General features: G+C 50.9%; 1 protein-coding gene across 1 annotated transcript in view; it reads right to left on the bottom strand.

Annotated features, from left to right (window-relative positions):
• The window catches only part of LOC310744348 (phospholipid-transporting ATPase ID-like), a 67,843-nt gene that overhangs the window by 17,598 nt on the left and 33,555 nt on the right, over window positions 1-16,690 (bottom strand). Inside the window, exons 10-19 of the mRNA XM_083575569.1 lie at window positions 14,169-14,327; window positions 12,866-12,954; window positions 11,398-11,594; window positions 8,042-8,250; window positions 6,085-6,128; window positions 5,529-5,694; window positions 4,335-4,523; window positions 3,138-3,253; window positions 2,061-2,225; window positions 157-268 (exon numbers count right to left, since the gene is read on the bottom strand). Coding sequence (XP_083431695.1) covers window positions 157-268; window positions 2,061-2,225; window positions 3,138-3,253; window positions 4,335-4,523; window positions 5,529-5,694; window positions 6,085-6,128; window positions 8,042-8,250; window positions 11,398-11,594; window positions 12,866-12,954; window positions 14,169-14,327 — 1,446 coding nt within the window. The remainder of the gene's footprint in view (window positions 1-156; window positions 269-2,060; window positions 2,226-3,137; window positions 3,254-4,334; window positions 4,524-5,528; window positions 5,695-6,084; window positions 6,129-8,041; window positions 8,251-11,397; window positions 11,595-12,865; window positions 12,955-14,168; window positions 14,328-16,690) is intronic.

Raw genomic sequence — 16,690 nt, forward strand, 5'->3', positions numbered from 1 at the left:
TCACCCCCATGAATTGAGAAGGTGCTGCGGTGTTCTTTCCGCCCTGTGATGTTACAAAGGATTCTGGGATGCACCTCAGAAGGGGGCAGAATCAATCGCCAGCTGTTTTTTGGGGGGGAGCTGTAAGCGGTGTGTCATCTCCCCCTCTGGCAGTACCTTGCTTGTCTCCAGTGAGCACCCAGATTTTAATCTGCGCTTTCCCCAAGGTCTCAATTGTCTGTGGGACACCGTCTTGCAGCTTGTCCTCGATGGCCGTGGCACCAAGTAACTGCAGAAAGAGGGGGGTCACAAAGGGGTGCTCTGAAAGGGGTGACCAACGGACACCCAGTGAAGTTTGGGGCCCACCCAGACTTTCACTTATCCTGCTGCTTCCCTCCAGGAAAACCCGCCCTATAGCGAGTTGAATTGGAGCAAGTGACTGCTGCGTTTTCTGTGGATTGATGTTTGTTCTGATTCAACACTAGAGAGCGGGTTTTCTGGGGAAAGTGGCAAGGCAAACAAAAAACCACTCAGACTCCTGCCTTCTAAGCATGGGACATGGAAGGTTGAAAGATTCAGGATGGATGGAAGAAAAATCCTTCATCACGCAGTGCAGGGTTAAACTGTGGCTCAGATCCAGTTTGTAGTGTTATAGGAATTCTAAGGTCCTATATATATATAAAATAAATGTTCATAAATGTACAAGGCAAACACATACATAAGTATATAAACTACGTGTCTGAAACAGTAAAGAAGAACAATCCTGAAGCATTTTGACTCTCCCAGCGACCTCAACTATTTCTCTGCAGGGAGGGAGGAAAATGGGGAAAGACTTCCCATTGCGTTTTCGCTTACAGATCCTGTCTTAAGGGCATATTTGTGTATGGATAGTATTTACCACCTCAGAGGAATGGCCAGGCTACCAGAAAAGGCAACTGATAAAGCCTTATCAGGTATCCTGGCAGACAGGAGAGAAGCAACACTCTCAAATTTCTGCTGGGGACCACCTCTTTCTGTGATGTATGTATGATATTTTTGGGGGTGGTCTTGAGCTACAGGGAAAGCAATTTCAAAAGTCTATATAAGAACTGCGTGGGAGTGGGGAGAGCACCCTGTTGCAACAGTTTAATAAAGATCAGGCTTACGAGCTGCTTTGCTTCTCAATATTCTCTGGTTTGCATCTGTTATTTTTCTTCTACCAATAGGGAACCTATTTTAGGACTCTATACGGGCTCTTGGGTACCCCCATAAGGGATAAAGGAGCAGTTTTTTCTTCTAACAGTAGGTTTCCACAGGCAACTGCTCAGCCGCGATGAGAAGAGGATGCCGAACTGGACGAGCCATTGGCCTGATCCAGGGGGCTCCGTTTATGTTCTTATGACCTCCTAGAAGACAATCTGGCCCAGCGGAGCCCTGGCTGGCTCCATTCCGCCAGCCTGTGGGGCTCCAGGGAAGCGTCCCAGATGAAGGCGGCTCAGGAAGGGGCTTGCAAAATGCGCTCGCACATAGACTCTTAAAAGGCAGGAGCAGGAAGGAGCCACGCATCATTGCGAGTCCAGCCCCAGGGCTCAACAAAGAGCTTTTTAATGAGTGGAAAATCAGAAAAGGAAAAGAGATGCACACACTGAAAGGGGGAAGAAGGACATCTCTCCACTGGGGCAGCGAGAATCAGGCAGCATCTGAAAGGCAAAGCCAGGAAGGCACCAAAGGCAGGGGGCTCTACTTTCTTGTAACTCGAACCCACTGGTTTGGGTCCTTCCCTCTGGAGCAAGAGAAAGCAAGCCTGCTTGTTATGTTATGCTTCATTGCCATGATTCTTTTTTTGAATGGGTTGAGTGTTCAGAAATACTCGGACAAATTAAAATAAACAAGTAACAACGGCATTCCAAGCCGCTTAAGTTGCAAGGCTGATAGAATCACAAACTTGTAGCGCTGGAAGGGACCTCAGGGGTCATCTAGTCCAACCCCCTGCAAGGCAGCAATCTCCGCTAACCCTCACTCTGGCTGACCAATCCCTATTTGCTCCTGTTTGGTGTCTGAGCCCTGAGCGCCCGGCTTCCCTCCTGGACACCCCCACCTACTATCAGGTCTTTCTCGATTTCTTCGTACAGCTCAGACAGCTTCTCCTCTCGGTCCTGCAGGGCTGTGCTGGCTTCGTGGTGACGCTTCTGCCAGTCGGCAAAGGACTTCCTCTCCAGGTCCTTGTAGGCCACAACCAGCGTCCGGAGGCCTTCCCCTGCAAACTCCTATAATAATAATAATAATAGTAGTAGTTTATTATTTATACCCGCCCATCTGGCTGGGTTTCCCCAGCCACTCTGGGCGGCTTCCAACAGAACACTAAAATACAACAACCTATCAAACATTAAAAGTTTCCCTAAACAGGGCTGCCTTCAGATGTCTTCTAAAAGTTTGGTAGTTATTTTTCTCTTTGACATCTGGTGGGAGGGCGTTCCATAGGGCAGGCACCACCACCGAGAAGGCCCTCTGCCTGGTTCCCTGTAGCTTTGCTTCTCGCAATGAGGGAACCACCAGAAGGCCCTCGGAGCTGGACCTCAGTGTCTGGGTGAATGATGCGGGTGGAGACGCTCCTTCAGGTATACTGGACAGAGGCCGTTTCAAGGTCAGCACCAACACTTTGACTTGTGCTTGGAAACGTACTGGGAGCCAATGCAGATCTCTCAGGACCAGTGTTATGTGGTCTTGGCGGCTGCTCCCAGTCCCCAGTCTAGCTGCCACATTCTGGATTAGTTGTAGTTTCCAGGTCACCTTCAAAGGTAGCCCCACATAGAGCGCATGGCAGTAGTCCAAGCGGGAGATAACCAGAGCATGCACCACTCTGGCGAGACAGTCTGCGGGCAGGGAGGGTCACATCCTGCATACCAGATGGAGCTGGTAGACAGCTGCCCTGGACACAGAATTGACCTCCATGGACAGCTGTGAGTTCAAAATGACTCCCAGGCTGTGCACCTGGTCCTTCAGGGACGCAACTGAGCACAGGAGGGGTCAGGGGAAAGGAGCTCCGCAGAGACTCCCCTTCTTAAAGCACCCTCTTTGTGGGTCTCACGAAGCCCCCAGGGGGTGGGCTGGGGTGAAGATGAAGCCGCAAGGGCATCGCTCTGGGGACGCTCTGCATGCAAACTCTGCTGCCAGCTTACTTCCAAGTACTCGGTAGTCTCCTCCTTAAGAGGTACACAGGAAGGGTGCAGGAGTTCGTACAGGATCGTGTCCGCCCCCTTGCAGTACAGGGTCACCTTGCCATCGGGGCGACGCACTGGGAAGAAGGGAAGAAGGGCAGAAAATGAGAGGGTGCCCAGAATCGCTCCCCACCCTGGACAGACACACGACACGCAGGCAGAGAGTCAGAGATGGCTGGGGGGAGGGTTTGTCCCCTATTATGTATTGAGTTGTCTTTGTCAACTGGTTGGACAGTGTTCTCGAAGCTACAAACATGAGTCTGACCAAACTGCGGGAGGCAGTGGAAGACAGGAGGGCCTGGCGTGCTCTGGTCCAGGGGGTCACGAAGAGTTGGGCATGACTAAACGACTAAACAACAACAACATGTATTGAGTTGAATAGGATCCAAAATGCAGCAGTCTGATTGGTCCTAGAACAATAGGATTCAGAATGCAGCAGTCTGATTGGTCCACAGGAGCCACCCAAACCAGCTCCAGGTGGAAGTGAATCCGCAACCTGATTGGCCTACAGGAGAATCCCGGAATTAGCCAATCACGTGGGGCCCATTGTGTAAATAATGTACATAAAGCAGACATTCTGGGGGAACTTCCATTCCTCCTCACCACTGTGAGCTGAATAAAGAGCATGAAATCCACTCTCGACTCCGAGGATATTTCATCCCCCTTCCTTCAAAGATCTAGTCTTCCTGGATGGAAGGGCCAGAGCGGCTCAACAGCAGAACATCTGCTTGGCATGCAGAAGGGGAGGAGCCCTGCCTGAGGTCCTGGACGACTGCTGCCCGTTGTCACTGCAGACCACACTGAGTGAGATGTGCCAATGGGCAGAAGCTTCCTAACTGCAGGGCATGGCATCTCTCTCTTCTGGGGTTTTCTCATGCAGCCCCTCAAAGGGTGTCAGAACTGGAGCTCTTGCAAGAGTCCAGCCCCCTAGAAGTTCCTTTTCTATAGCGAGCAGGTAGTGGAAATCGCTTTGCACCAATTCAGTCAAACTCCCGTCGAAAAAGTCTGCCCAGCTGGTTGACGCTGGTGGAAACAACTCAGCAAGAGCCACTCCACCAGGACACAAAGAGGAGACCCGGGCATGTGCAGAGTATTTCCCTGAGAACCAATCACAGGCGAGGCCCTGGGTTTGGGGGAGGGGAGGAAGGGGGCACACACCAATGACAGACATCCGCTTGCGCACATTGTTGAAATCCAGGATGGCAAGGAGCTTATAGACGATTGTCTTCCCCATTTCCACCACGGTGATGGTCTCTGGGGTCCGGGCGCGGAAGACGAAGCCAAAGTTCCGGGCGGCCGTCACCAGGGCCCCCTCGTCCGGAGACTGCGCCTGGTAGACCAGCTCACCTGCCAGGGAGGGCAAGGGGGGGGGGAGGCAGCGTCACTTGCAAGAGGGAGGCGGAAAAGTCCCAAGCGCAGCAACCGATTCGGGAGTCTTGAGGGAACAGGCGGCCAAGAAGAGACGCCCTTAAAGTTCCTAAAATGATGCCTGGCCTGGACAAAGGGGAGCAGGGAGAGGTTTTCTATTTTGGAAATGTACACCCAGTTTTTTTCCTTTACATTTTTTGGGCCCCCAAGAGAGTGGGCCCCTAAGCTAGAGCTTGTTTGGCTTATACGTCAATCTGGCACTGCTCATAACACTGGATCTTATGGGCAGCCAGCGATGCTGAATGTTGGGAAGACTCAGGACAGATAAAAGGAAGATCTTCTTCATGCAGCACCCAGGGCTGATCCACACCTCCGTTTGCCTCCCTGCTTTCCTCGGGGGAAGCCTCATCTTTGGTGCTGAATCAGAACAAACAGCCATCAGCAGGCTGCCATTTGTTCCAATTTAGCACTAAAGAGCAGGTTCTCCAGGGCACAGGCAAAACCCATGCTTAGAAGGTGCAGGATGAGCAGAAGTGTGAGTGAGCTCATAGCTAACCCGTGGAACTCCCTCCTACTGCAGGCAGGGATGGCCACCAATTTGGATGGCTTTAGAAGAGGGTTAGACAAATTCATGTTGGAGGAGAAGACAACAGGTGGCTACCATGTTTTCTGCCTCCTTCTTCTGAATCGCTGCTCTTGGGCTCGGATCCTGCTTGCGGGTTTCTGCTTGGCCCCTGTGAGAACAGGGCGCAGCGTCTGACCCATAAGGGCTCTTTTTATGTTCTCATGAGACCTTCAGAGTCCAACCCGCAAGAGCCCCCCAGCACAGCACCCCCAGGCGAGGTCCCCTCCTCTCCCCACAGGCCACACCGCTGCTCTGAGCCAGAGGTGCTGTCTCCCCACAGAATTGCAGAATGGGACCCGAGGGTCATCTAGTCCAACCCCCTGCAAGGCAGGAGGCACAGCTCCACCCCTCCCCCTCACCTGGCTTCTTCTCTTCTGGCATCACCGTGTGGCAGAGAGAAAGGAGGCGGAAAAACTTGTGGGTGATGACATCTCCCGCCTTCACTTCCTCCACCAGGCTTTGGTCGTAGAAGGAGAATTTGGGGTCAGCGAGGGGGTTGTAGGAGAAGTCAACTTTTGGGGTACTCTGAAAGAGGGGGGCGAGAGAAAGGTTGCCACCATGAGAACTTCTCTGGGCTCATCTGCCTTCCTTCCTTCTGGCTGGAGAAAGACCACGAAAGACCACACAGAGGCGCCTCATCCTTCCCAGGCAGCTGGCTGCTCTGGGGACCAGCCTGCCAAACTCCAGGGCAATGGCAGCCTTGACCCAGAAGGTCCAGAACTTCCCCCGAGAGAGGAAAGGAAGAAGGAAATTTCCAGGAGGGAAGCTCAAGGCACAAGGGGGGGAGTCGAAATTCCTTTTGTCCACTTCAGCCGCCACACTGGGATACGTCCTGGCAAGTGCCGGGCAGGGCTGGAACCACAACAGTGCCCAGTGGCCCTGCCTGCCACCCTTTGACCCCTCGCAGCCCCTTACCTCCGTAATCTCCACCCGTTGTCCGTCCAAGTCAAAGACATCCCCTGTGGGCGAGAAGCACAGAGCCCAGCTGAGATGACAACAAACGCACACCTGGCTGTGAATTCCGGGCCTGGGCCAGTTTGTGCCAGCGGGACGACAGGGGCACCCGGGCACCTTTGGGACCCTGGCCAAGGATCTACAACTGTCCATTGGGAAGCAGGTAAGACACCAGGCCGACATTGAAAAACAGGTGCAGGTGTGGGGCTCTAGAAGGTCTGAATGGTTCCTGTATTGGCACTTTATTTATTTATTGAATTTACATACCGCCCTATACCCGGAGGTCTCAGGGCAGTTCACAGAAAAGATCACAACATAAATAATCAGAATAAAAACAACAACCCAATAACACACACCCACACAGAAAAGAGCCACATTTTAAAAGGGTAAAAAAGGTAAAGGGACCCCTGACCATTAGGTCGAGTTGTGGCCGACTCTGGGGTTGCGGCGCTCATCTCGCTTTACTGGCCGAGGGAGCCGGCGTACAGCTTCCGGGTCATGTGACCAGCAGGACTAAGCCGCTTTATTTTTTGGAGTTAAGAATAGGACTGGGATAAATTGTGTTCGCTGAGCCCGTATTTTATACAGTCTGTATATGATGTTTGTTTGATAATGTGTGGTGTGCTATGCCTAATAAAGGATTTTGAATTTGAAATTTGACTAAGCCGCTTCTGGCGAACCAGAGCAGCGCACGGAAACGCCGTTTACCTTCCCGCCGGAGCGGTACCTATTTAACTACTTGCATTTTGACGCGCTTTCGAACTGCTAGATTGGCAGGAGCAGGGACCGAACAACGGGAGCTCACCCCATTGTAGGGATTTGAAGCGCCGACCTCCCGATCGGCAAGTCCTGGGCTCTGTGGTTTAACCCACAGCGCCACCCGTGTACCCATTTAAAAGGGTATAGGATGTCAAACAGATCAACAAAGGCCTGGTTAAAAAGGAACATTTTTGTCTGGCGCCTAAAGGTGTATAATGAAGGCGCCAGTCAAACTTCCCTAGGGAGAGCATTCCACAGATGGGGAGCCACTGCAGAGAAGGCCCCATTCTCGTGTTACCACCCTCTGGAGTTCTCAAGGAGGAGGCACACGAAGGAGGCACACAGAAGATGATCTCAGGGTCCGAATAGGTTCATATGGGAAGAGGCGGTCCTGGAGGTTTGCTGTCCTGAGCTGCTTAAGGCTTTATAGGTCAAACCCAGCACTTTGAACTGGGCCCGGAAACTAATCGGTAGCCAGCACAGTTGGACAAGGATTAGTATAATATGCTCAAACTATTTTGCTCCAGTGAGCAACCTGGCCACTGAATTCTACACCAGCTGAAGCATCCGAACCCTCTTTCCTTCCCCTAAGCCACCCATGCTGACTGGGACTAATGGATGAACAAAATCTCAGGGGGGGGGGGGAGGACAGCAGGCTGGCAAAGGGTCCATATTCCAAAGGAGCAGAAAATACTTTTAATGTATGCAACGACAGCCGCAGGGATGTTATTAGCCCAGAGATGGAAAGAAGACAAAGTCCCCAGCAGAGAAGAATGACAAACTAAGCTATTAGACTCTGCCGAAATGGCAAAACTGCCCAGAAAGCTCAGGAATCAAGAAGACCAAAGCTTTAATAAAGGATGGGGGGAAATTTACAATATATCTGGGAGACAGCTGTAAGCAGGTGAAAACATTAGCAGGATTGCAGTAGCACAGATACTATGGACAAAATGGAGTGTCATAAAATATGGATTCTGGAACAATATGCAATCGAAAAAGTTGACAATTGGAGCCATGGAGGGGAAGGTGCAGAGATTGAGAGAACTCCCTAAATGTGGATATGTATTTTATATTGTTATAATCTTACACTTGTAAGATCAAATAAAAATTATTTCAAAAAGATAAAGGGATGCAGCAGCCCCAGGAGAGCAGCCCCTACCATAGATCTTCCCGTTGATGCAGCACTTGTTGAAGACCATGATGTTCTGGGTGAGGGTCCCCGTCTTGTCGGAGAAGATGTACTTGATCTGCCCCAGCTCCTCGTTGAGGGTGGTGGTCCGGGCCTGGGCAGGGGTGTCATTGAGGGGGTAGTACATCTTGCGGTCCCACTCGATGTAGAAGCTGTTGCCCAAACGGATGATCTCTACGCTGAACGAGAGGAAGGAGGGGAGACCAAGGAATGGGCTGGAGCCCTGGGCAGGAAAAGCTTCTTGGCGCTTGGGGGGGGGGGAATCGGCGGGTGACCTGTGTGCAGAGGCAGTGCGGCGTAGTGGTTAGAACGCCATGCTAGGATTTGGGAGGCCAGCTTTCCAGGCACCACTTGAGCATGCGGCTCCCTGGACAACCTTCGGCCAGTCGTTGTCTCTCAGCCTACCTCACAGGGTTAATGCGAGGACCAAAGAGAGGAGAGAGAACTCTGCACATGCCCTTGAGCAACTTGGAGGAAGGAAGGTGGGACAGAAATGTAGTCCATAAACTGCAGCCCAAGCGCATGCTGGGAAGCCAGAACCGGCTGCTCCCTCAAGGAAAAGGCATTCCTAGGTGGCTGGCCAGGGACCTCGGCTCCATCTCCCTCACCCCCTGACCTTCCCTGACACAGAAGTCGCAAGCATCCTCCCTGGAGCCCATGAAGTACAGTCGTCCCTTGGTTCTCAAACGCCTTGGTACTCAAACAACCTGGAACCCAAACACTGCAAACCCGGAAGTAAGTGTTCCATTTTGCAAACCTTATTCAGAAGCCGAACGTGCTCCGTTTTGGGTGCCACACTTCCAATTTGGGTGTTATGCTGAGGTCTGTCTCTTTTTGCTATTTATTTTGCATTTTTGTTTTTGCGGCTTTTTTGTTTTGTTTCTGTGACTGTGTGGAACCCAGTTCAGTTACTGATTGATGGATTGTATGACTGCAGTACATGGTTTATTGCTTTCATTTTATGGATCAATGGTCTCGTTAGATAGTAAAATTCATGTTAAATTGCTGTTTTAGGGTTTGTTTGTTTGTTTGTTTTTAATAATTTTTATTAACAGAGCAATCAAATCAAATCACATAAATTCCAAATTACAAAGCCAAATTTTAAATTTTTTGTTGGGGGTACCCATATTTCAAGTTCCGAAAGGGATCCAATCATCTTGTTGTTGCTGCTGCTTTAATGTCCACAAATCTGTCCAAATAGTGTTCACAATTCTATCCAATCCTTTCTTCTTATTTTCCACATCTCTTCTTGTTATTTTCATATATTTTTCCTTTCTCTTTGTGACCTCTGATAGTCTCCACAAGCGGGTTGAAACAAATTGTAATCCTGTGTGGGTTAGTTTTAGGGTTTGTTTTTAAAGGTCTGGAATGGATTCATCCATTTTGCATTACTTTCTATGGGAAATCGCGCCTTGGTTTTGGAATGCTTTGGTTTTGGATCGGACTTCCAGGACGGATTAACTCTGAGAACTAAGGTACCACTGTAAGCGCGATGCCACGTCCGCTGTGAAGAAGGAAGCGGCTGAGTCGGAGCCTGGGCATAGCGCCACCATTGCGGAATCAAAGGCGAGAGTCCCAGAGCTCCTTCAAAAAGCTCACCAGCCTTGCCAACGAGGTGGTTCCTCCTCCCCCCCCCCGCAAGGGATGGGCTGCCAGAGCACACTGCCCGCCCTGGTTGGGCAAGAGGAGGAAACACACCAGAAGGAGGGGCTGGCCCTCTTGGTGCCTTTATTGGTGCCCAGAAAGTGAAAGTAGGGCTGGAGGAGCAGTGCATGCTGGGACATCTCCCACTCCTTTTGGCTCACACTTGGACTGGCCTCTTCCTTAAACCACAAAATCCCAAATGCGGCAACTTCCTCCAGCGGCAGAGGAAGGGGGGAGGGGGGGCAGTCCGCCCCGGGTATCACCACTGAGGGGGGTGACAAAATGCTGGGCAGCACTCAGCGTGGGGCCTGCAGCGCACCCGAGCCACACATCTCTCCCCCAGCCGTAGGGTGGCCGCGTGGGAGGAGGCAGACTCCTTGGAGGCCCCACAGAGCGTCCTGCCCCGGCTGGCCCCACCCCTGGGCACGGGGCACGCATGCCACCCCAGGCACCTGATCGGCTTGCTTCACCACTGGCTTCCCCATAGAGGAGTCGCGACAACCTCTTGATCTTTGGGTTGCCATTTTCTGAACTTTTTAATATCCTTTTTCAGGCGAGGCGACCAGAACTGTACACGGTGGGTTGTAGCCAATGTTCCACCTACTCAGAGTAGACCTATTGAGATTAATGGAGCCGAGCGAGTCATCACAACGGCTCTAGTCTGGGTAGAAGTAACTTCAGATACAATCCCAAGTGCATTCGCAGCATTGATTCGCATACAGGGGTACCTCTGGTTACGAACACTTCCGGTTACGCACGCTTCACGTTACGAGCTCCGCTAACCTGGAAGTAGGTCTCCTGGTTGCGCCCCAGGATGCGAGCGGAAATCGCACACCAGAGGTGTGCATGCAGCGGGAGGCGCCATTCGCGAAAGCACGCCTCGGGATAAGAACGGTTTCCGGATATGAACGGACCTCCGGAACGGATTCAGTTTGTAACCAGAGGTACCACTGTAATGACATTACGATCTTGACAATCTCGTTTCGCATACTTTTCCCAGTGCTCCTGAGCATGGCTGCACATGGAGTCCCCATTGCCACATCTGCCCCTGCCAGGCCAGACCCTGTGAGGATAGAGGTGCATGAGGACACGATGGCTTGTCACTCTTGAGCCCTCCACGTTTGGGGTTGGAATGCCAAACGTTTGGAATGCCAAACGACTGAAGGATAATAGGGAAGACTGTCAGGAGTGCATGCAGGAGCCAGGCCCTGTGACCAGTAGGCCTTCGCAGGACTGGGGCCTTCCTAAGTTTGTTCTGGGGAGGCAAGGCGCAGCTGCACAGGTGAGGCTGCTTGGTAACTCGCTGCACCTGGTGGCAAGAGCCAGGAAGGGATAGAAAGTCAGCATTTCCCTTCAGCTCTTGGCCACAGCAACACGTTCGCTGCCTTGCTGCGTTTAGCTTCTTGCTTCCTGATCCTCGGACCTCGGCTCCTTGGCTCCTTACTTCTCAACCCTAGGACCCTTGACTTTGTGATTCCCTGCTTCCTGACCTTCAGGCCCTTGGCTTCTGAACTCTCGTTCCTGCTCCCACCCCGCCATCTTGCCCCCGGTCCCGACGTCCTCAGCTGGGACTTTGATCGCCCATAGACCGGACCGTGACAAACACACACACACACACACACCGGTGCAAAATGGGCCATTTGGGGGCTGGCGCAGGGCACGCGCCTCCCCCCCCCACTTACCTGACGTAGAGGGAGATGGGCACCACCGTGTTCAGGATGATGACGTAGGACCAGAACATGAGGAAGGCGGAATAGAAGGCCGAGTGGACGTCGTGCGGCCAGGGCAGGTAGACCTGGAAGGCAGAGCCTCTCTTGTACTCCCAGATGCTGTTGCCAATGGCCAGCACGGAGCACATGGCAGCCAGAAGAACAAAGATCTGCAAGGAAAGGGGAGGGCAGAAAGCAGAAGAACATCTATGTCCAGAGTTTATGTCAAAGAACATTGTCAAAAGATCAATCCGTTGGCAGATTTTGATAGAGCTTTGGTGCGTAAATAGGATAATTCTATAAAATAAAATTTATAGTAAGTCAAATAATATGGAGAAAGAAAAGTTTAAGTGCATATTTAAGGAACTTAATCCGGGAATGCAATGGGAAGATCGGAGGTTGTGACATATTTAATCACAAATGGATGTACAAAGCAAGTTTAATTTCTACAATTAAACTATGGTGTAAAAGCTATTAGTCTGCTAAAATAGTTAATCCACGATACAGCATGTTGCACGCTGAAAGAAAATCATATGAAAATGAAGTACCGGTGGTATTTGACTCCCACTAAGCTAGCAAAAATGTACAGGACAAGTACAAATACCTGCTGGAAATGTATAGAAAAAGAAGGGACCTTTTATCACATGTGGTGGACTTGTAGGGTGGTAAAAGCTTTCTGGGAGATGATATACAATGAAATGAAAAAAATGTTTTTTGTTAAAAAAACAGAAGCATTTTTATTAGGAATCATAGGTGCCAATATCCCAAAGGAGCAGAAAAGACTTTTTGTGTATGGAACAACAGCTGCCCAGAGGTGGAAAGAAGATAAAGTCCCTAGCAGAGAGGAATGGCAAACCAAGCAGATGGACTATGCCGAGATGGCAAAACTGATTGGAAAACTCAGATATTAAGTGGACAAAAACTTTATAAAAGAATGGAAAAAAATTATCAGTTATTTAGGAGACCTCTGTAAGCAGAAGGAAGGAAACACTGACAGGATTTTGATTTCACTTGTAGTCTAACGAATACTATGGACATTATGGATTGAGATAAAAGATAGAGTATGGAAGAATATGCAGTTGTAAATGTTTAAAATGGGACCCCATGGAGGGGGTGGGGGGAAGTTGTGAGACTCGGGGAATCTCTGTATATGGATTTATGTCTGGATTTTTATAACCTTGTATTTGTAAAATCAAATAAAAATGATTTCAAAGAAAAGATAGCTAATCCATGAAATAACCCCCCCCAATGCCAGTAAATTTCTAACCCTACTCCCTAAATCTACTGATGTGAGGAACCTTAGTTGCTGCCTGGTCCTTGCAAAGAAGGAGGGAAGGAATAATTGATTTCTGAGTCTCTTATGAATAAAGTCCCTGCATGCCCCCCTTTGCTGCTATTCTCATGCCCTGAGAGATGGAATGAAGCCGCCATTCGCACTCACCACCAGCACCAAGAAGTTCATCAGACGATCAATGCTGGTCCTTTTGAACGTGGTTCTTCCGCTGTTCTGCATCAACTTGGTGTCTGGCCCTGGCAGTTGAAACAAAAGTCTGATTTTTTTGTTGCACGGTCGGATTTTAATTTCCAGATCAAAGCACCTCCTGGGAGGCAGGAGACCCTGACAAATGGCAGCCAGTGATGGATTTGAGGGAAGGCAAAGGCAGGCATCATTTTGCCCAAAGGAGAAGCAGACACACCTGCGAGAGTCGGCCCCCTTTCAGGATGCAGAAGGGGCAGAGGGACCCCACTGCACAAAGCCACCATGTGGGATCGGGTCTGGGCATCGTGGGCCCTGTGGGAGATGCAGGTGCTTTGCAGAATCATCGCAGTGCAGAGTTGGAAGGGACCCTGAGGTTCATCTAGACCAACCCCTGCAATGCAGGAATCTAGGGAAGGGAGGCGCTTGGCAGCCCCACAAGCGGTGCCGGAAATAATAATAATAATAATAATAATAATAATAATAATAATAATAGTTTATTTATACCCTGCCCATCTGGCTGAGTTTCCCCAGCCACTCTAGGCGGCTTCCAATACAGCATTAAATGTTAAAAACTTCCCTAAACAGGGCTGCCTTCAGGTGTCTTTTAAAGAGAAGATAGCTTATTTCCTTCACATCTGAAGGGAGGGCGTTCCACAGGGCGGGAGCCACCACTGAGAAGGCCCTCTGCCTGGTTCCCTGTAACCTCACTTCTCACTGCCAGAAGGGAACTGCCAGAAGGCCCTAGGAGCTGGACCTCAGTGTCCAGGCTGGAAGATGGGGTGGAGACGCTCCTTCAGGTATAAGGTAAACAAGCTATAGCTTAGGGCCCCACTCTCTTGGGGCCCCCAAAAAAAATTAAAGGAAAAAAACTGAATGTACATTTCCAAAACATAAGAGAAAAAACAAATAAAATAAAACCTACTTACAGCAACAGTGTTTTGTGTTGTGTATGGACCTATTAAGTCCATAAATTTCCATATAGCATATATTTGACACATAAAATCAGAGACAATTTGTTGTTGACAAAGGACAGCTGGACATAGAAAGGGCCCCATTCCCTTCAGGAGCTGAGGGCCTCCTCAAACCTCAATCTGGCCCTGGACACAAGCCAGGCTCTTTTCTGTGCCCCCCCAGCTGTGGGCAAAAGACCCCTTTCGAGAGCTAGAGGACACAAACCCCCAATCCAGGTGAGAGGGGCTTTTACATGCTTACACCAGAGACGTTTGGTCCCTTCCTCCTGCTTCTCTCGGCCACCTGCTCTTACCTGCAAAGATGACCAGTCCGAAGCACCAGTCCGTGTTGCGGATGGTGCAGCCCCTCAGCAGCATCTTCTCGTTGTCCAGGGCGTACTTCTCCCCCTTGAAGAGGAGGGTCCCCATAAACTTGTCCAGCTTGTTGTTTGGCGCTTCACACTTGATCTCGCCTGCAGGCAAAGAACAGGCGCTCTGAGTCGCCACCATCCGCCGCTGGCCAGAGTCCCAGGCCGAGCCTGGAGATCTGGGTGGACATCAGATCTACTGCCCTTTCTGTTGGGATGGAGGCAAACCCAGGAGCAGAGAGGAGCTCGCAGCAGGGAGGGGGCAGGAGGGCCTCCCCCTTTTCGCTCCCAGCCACCCTGCAAGGCTGAGGGTCAGTCCCTGGCAATGGGCTTCATAGCCAGGCAGAGATTTGAACTCGGGCCTCGGTGGTCCACCTCCAGCACTCTCTCTGATGCGTTTCCTCTTCTCCCCATTAGGAACAGCAGCTGCCCAGAAGGCACTCAGGTGAGCTCAGGTGCTCTTTGCCCTCTCACAGCAAATAATAATAGTATTAATAATATTAATAATAATAATAATAAATTTTATTTATACCCCGCTCTTCAGAAAAACAGGCTCAGGGCGGCTAACAACAAATTTAAAACACTTAATTGTAATACAACATAGAAGCAGCATAAAATACAGTATAAAAACATGAATAACAATAAAATTCAAAGTTCAGAAATCAATTTGGGGGAAATCCATCCAATAAGCATTAGATAATCCCCAGGGCTAGCTGGCTGAATTGGTCCTACTTGGGCCAGCGAGGAGGCCAGGGGAGAATTAGCTGTGTGGTCTCAGAGCAGGTAATCTTCATAAAAGGGGAGGGGGAGGGAAGAGAAGGGAAATAAAAGATCAGGCTGAATTCAAATTAAAGGCCAGGCGGAATAGTTCGGTCTTACAGGCCTGACAGAAGGAGGTTAAATCCTGCAGGGCCCTGGTCTCATGGGACAGAGCATTCCACCAGGTCGGAGCCATCACTGAGAAGGCCCTGGCCCTGGTGGAGGATAGTCTGACTTCCTTAGGACCTCTAAACTATGGTTATTCATGGACCTTAAGATCCTCTGCAGGGCATGCCAGGAGAGGCGGTCCCGTAAATATGAGGGCCCTAAGCCACAAAGGGCTTTAAAGGTCAAAACCTGTGATTCCTGCAAAGGGTTGGGCTAGATGACCCTTGGGGTTCTCTTCCAACACTACAGAGCTAGGATTCTATGCAGCTGTGCCTGCTGACAGTATCAGTGTCAGGAGAGCAAAGGCTGTGAGGCCACCCCACGCTCACCGAACGTCAGGGGCCTGTGTGTCCTTAGCTGAAGATTACCAGATTTTTTTCAATGAATCCACTGAAATGAGTCGGAATGATAGGATTTTGCCAGGGGACTGATTTGTAAATCTGGGGACTGTCCTTGGGAAATGGGGACGTCTGGTAACCTTACCTTAGCCACATGCCAGAAGGGGGCTCTGTAAGAGTCATTTCGGGTTCACCCCAAACAGCAGCCCAGGGGGGTCAGCATGGCAACATCCAAACAAGGTGGGGTTTCTGCACCCTGCCCCCCCACCTTGGTGGCTCCCCACCTGTTTGGTGCAGGGGCAGCACAACATTCGCTCTGTCCAAGGGGCAGGTGTGCAGGGCAGGGGGCTGGGCTGGAGACCCTCCCGGGAGGCAGCTGCAAAGCCTCTCTCTGTCTCCAAGGAAAGGGAGCCCAGCGCCCGCAGCTGCCAGCCATCTCCTCAACCCGGCCAGCCCTGCCCCTCCTCTTGCACAGCTTGGCATACCCACTCTCCGAGGAACACCAGGTGGACGGGTGCAAGCGAGGCCAGAGGGCAGAGTGGGACTAGGACCCAGAGGGGTGAAGTGAAGCAGGAAAGGACTCGGAAGAGAAGCAAAGAGAGCAAAGATCTGCAAAGAGAAAGAGGGGTGTGAGGGAAAGAAACAGGCAGAAAGCAACACAGGGTCCTCTCCACCCCCACCGCACCCTGCGGACAAGCCAAGGCACCCATACCAACGCCCGGCTTGGGTCCTGTGTGAGCACACATGACCAGGCACCAGGTGCCACTCAGTGCAAGACATCTCTGTGGGGAGACAAGGAATTCTAGGCAAACCTCTGCCCCCCCCCCATGCCTGGCACGCAAAGTGCTCCACCATCCTGGGCAGCTTCCGCAGGGAACACTTCTTTGGCTTTCTCCTAGTGGGGCAGCAGTAGACCTGCTGGCACCTATGTGGAGCTAAGTAGGCTCCAGTATAGTTTCAAATTGGATGGGAGACAGCATGTTGAGATTCCTATGGTCACACGGGGCATTTACTGCAGAAGAGCCACACTTTTCTTCGCTCATCATGATCCAAACATCCCTCTCCTACATTTTCCCACCAGAGCTCAGAAAACCAGTTTTTCTTAAATGCACACAGAATGGAATAGCAGTGCAATTTCCCCAGGTGCAGATGACGCATTGTGCGCCAGCTCAGTAACATTTCTGGCCAGCTGTGACCTGTGTC

This window comes from Podarcis filfolensis, assembly GCF_964270895.1.
Source record: "Podarcis filfolensis genome assembly, chromosome: 11".
NCBI classification, from domain to species: Eukaryota; Metazoa; Chordata; class Lepidosauria; order Squamata; family Lacertidae; genus Podarcis; species Podarcis filfolensis.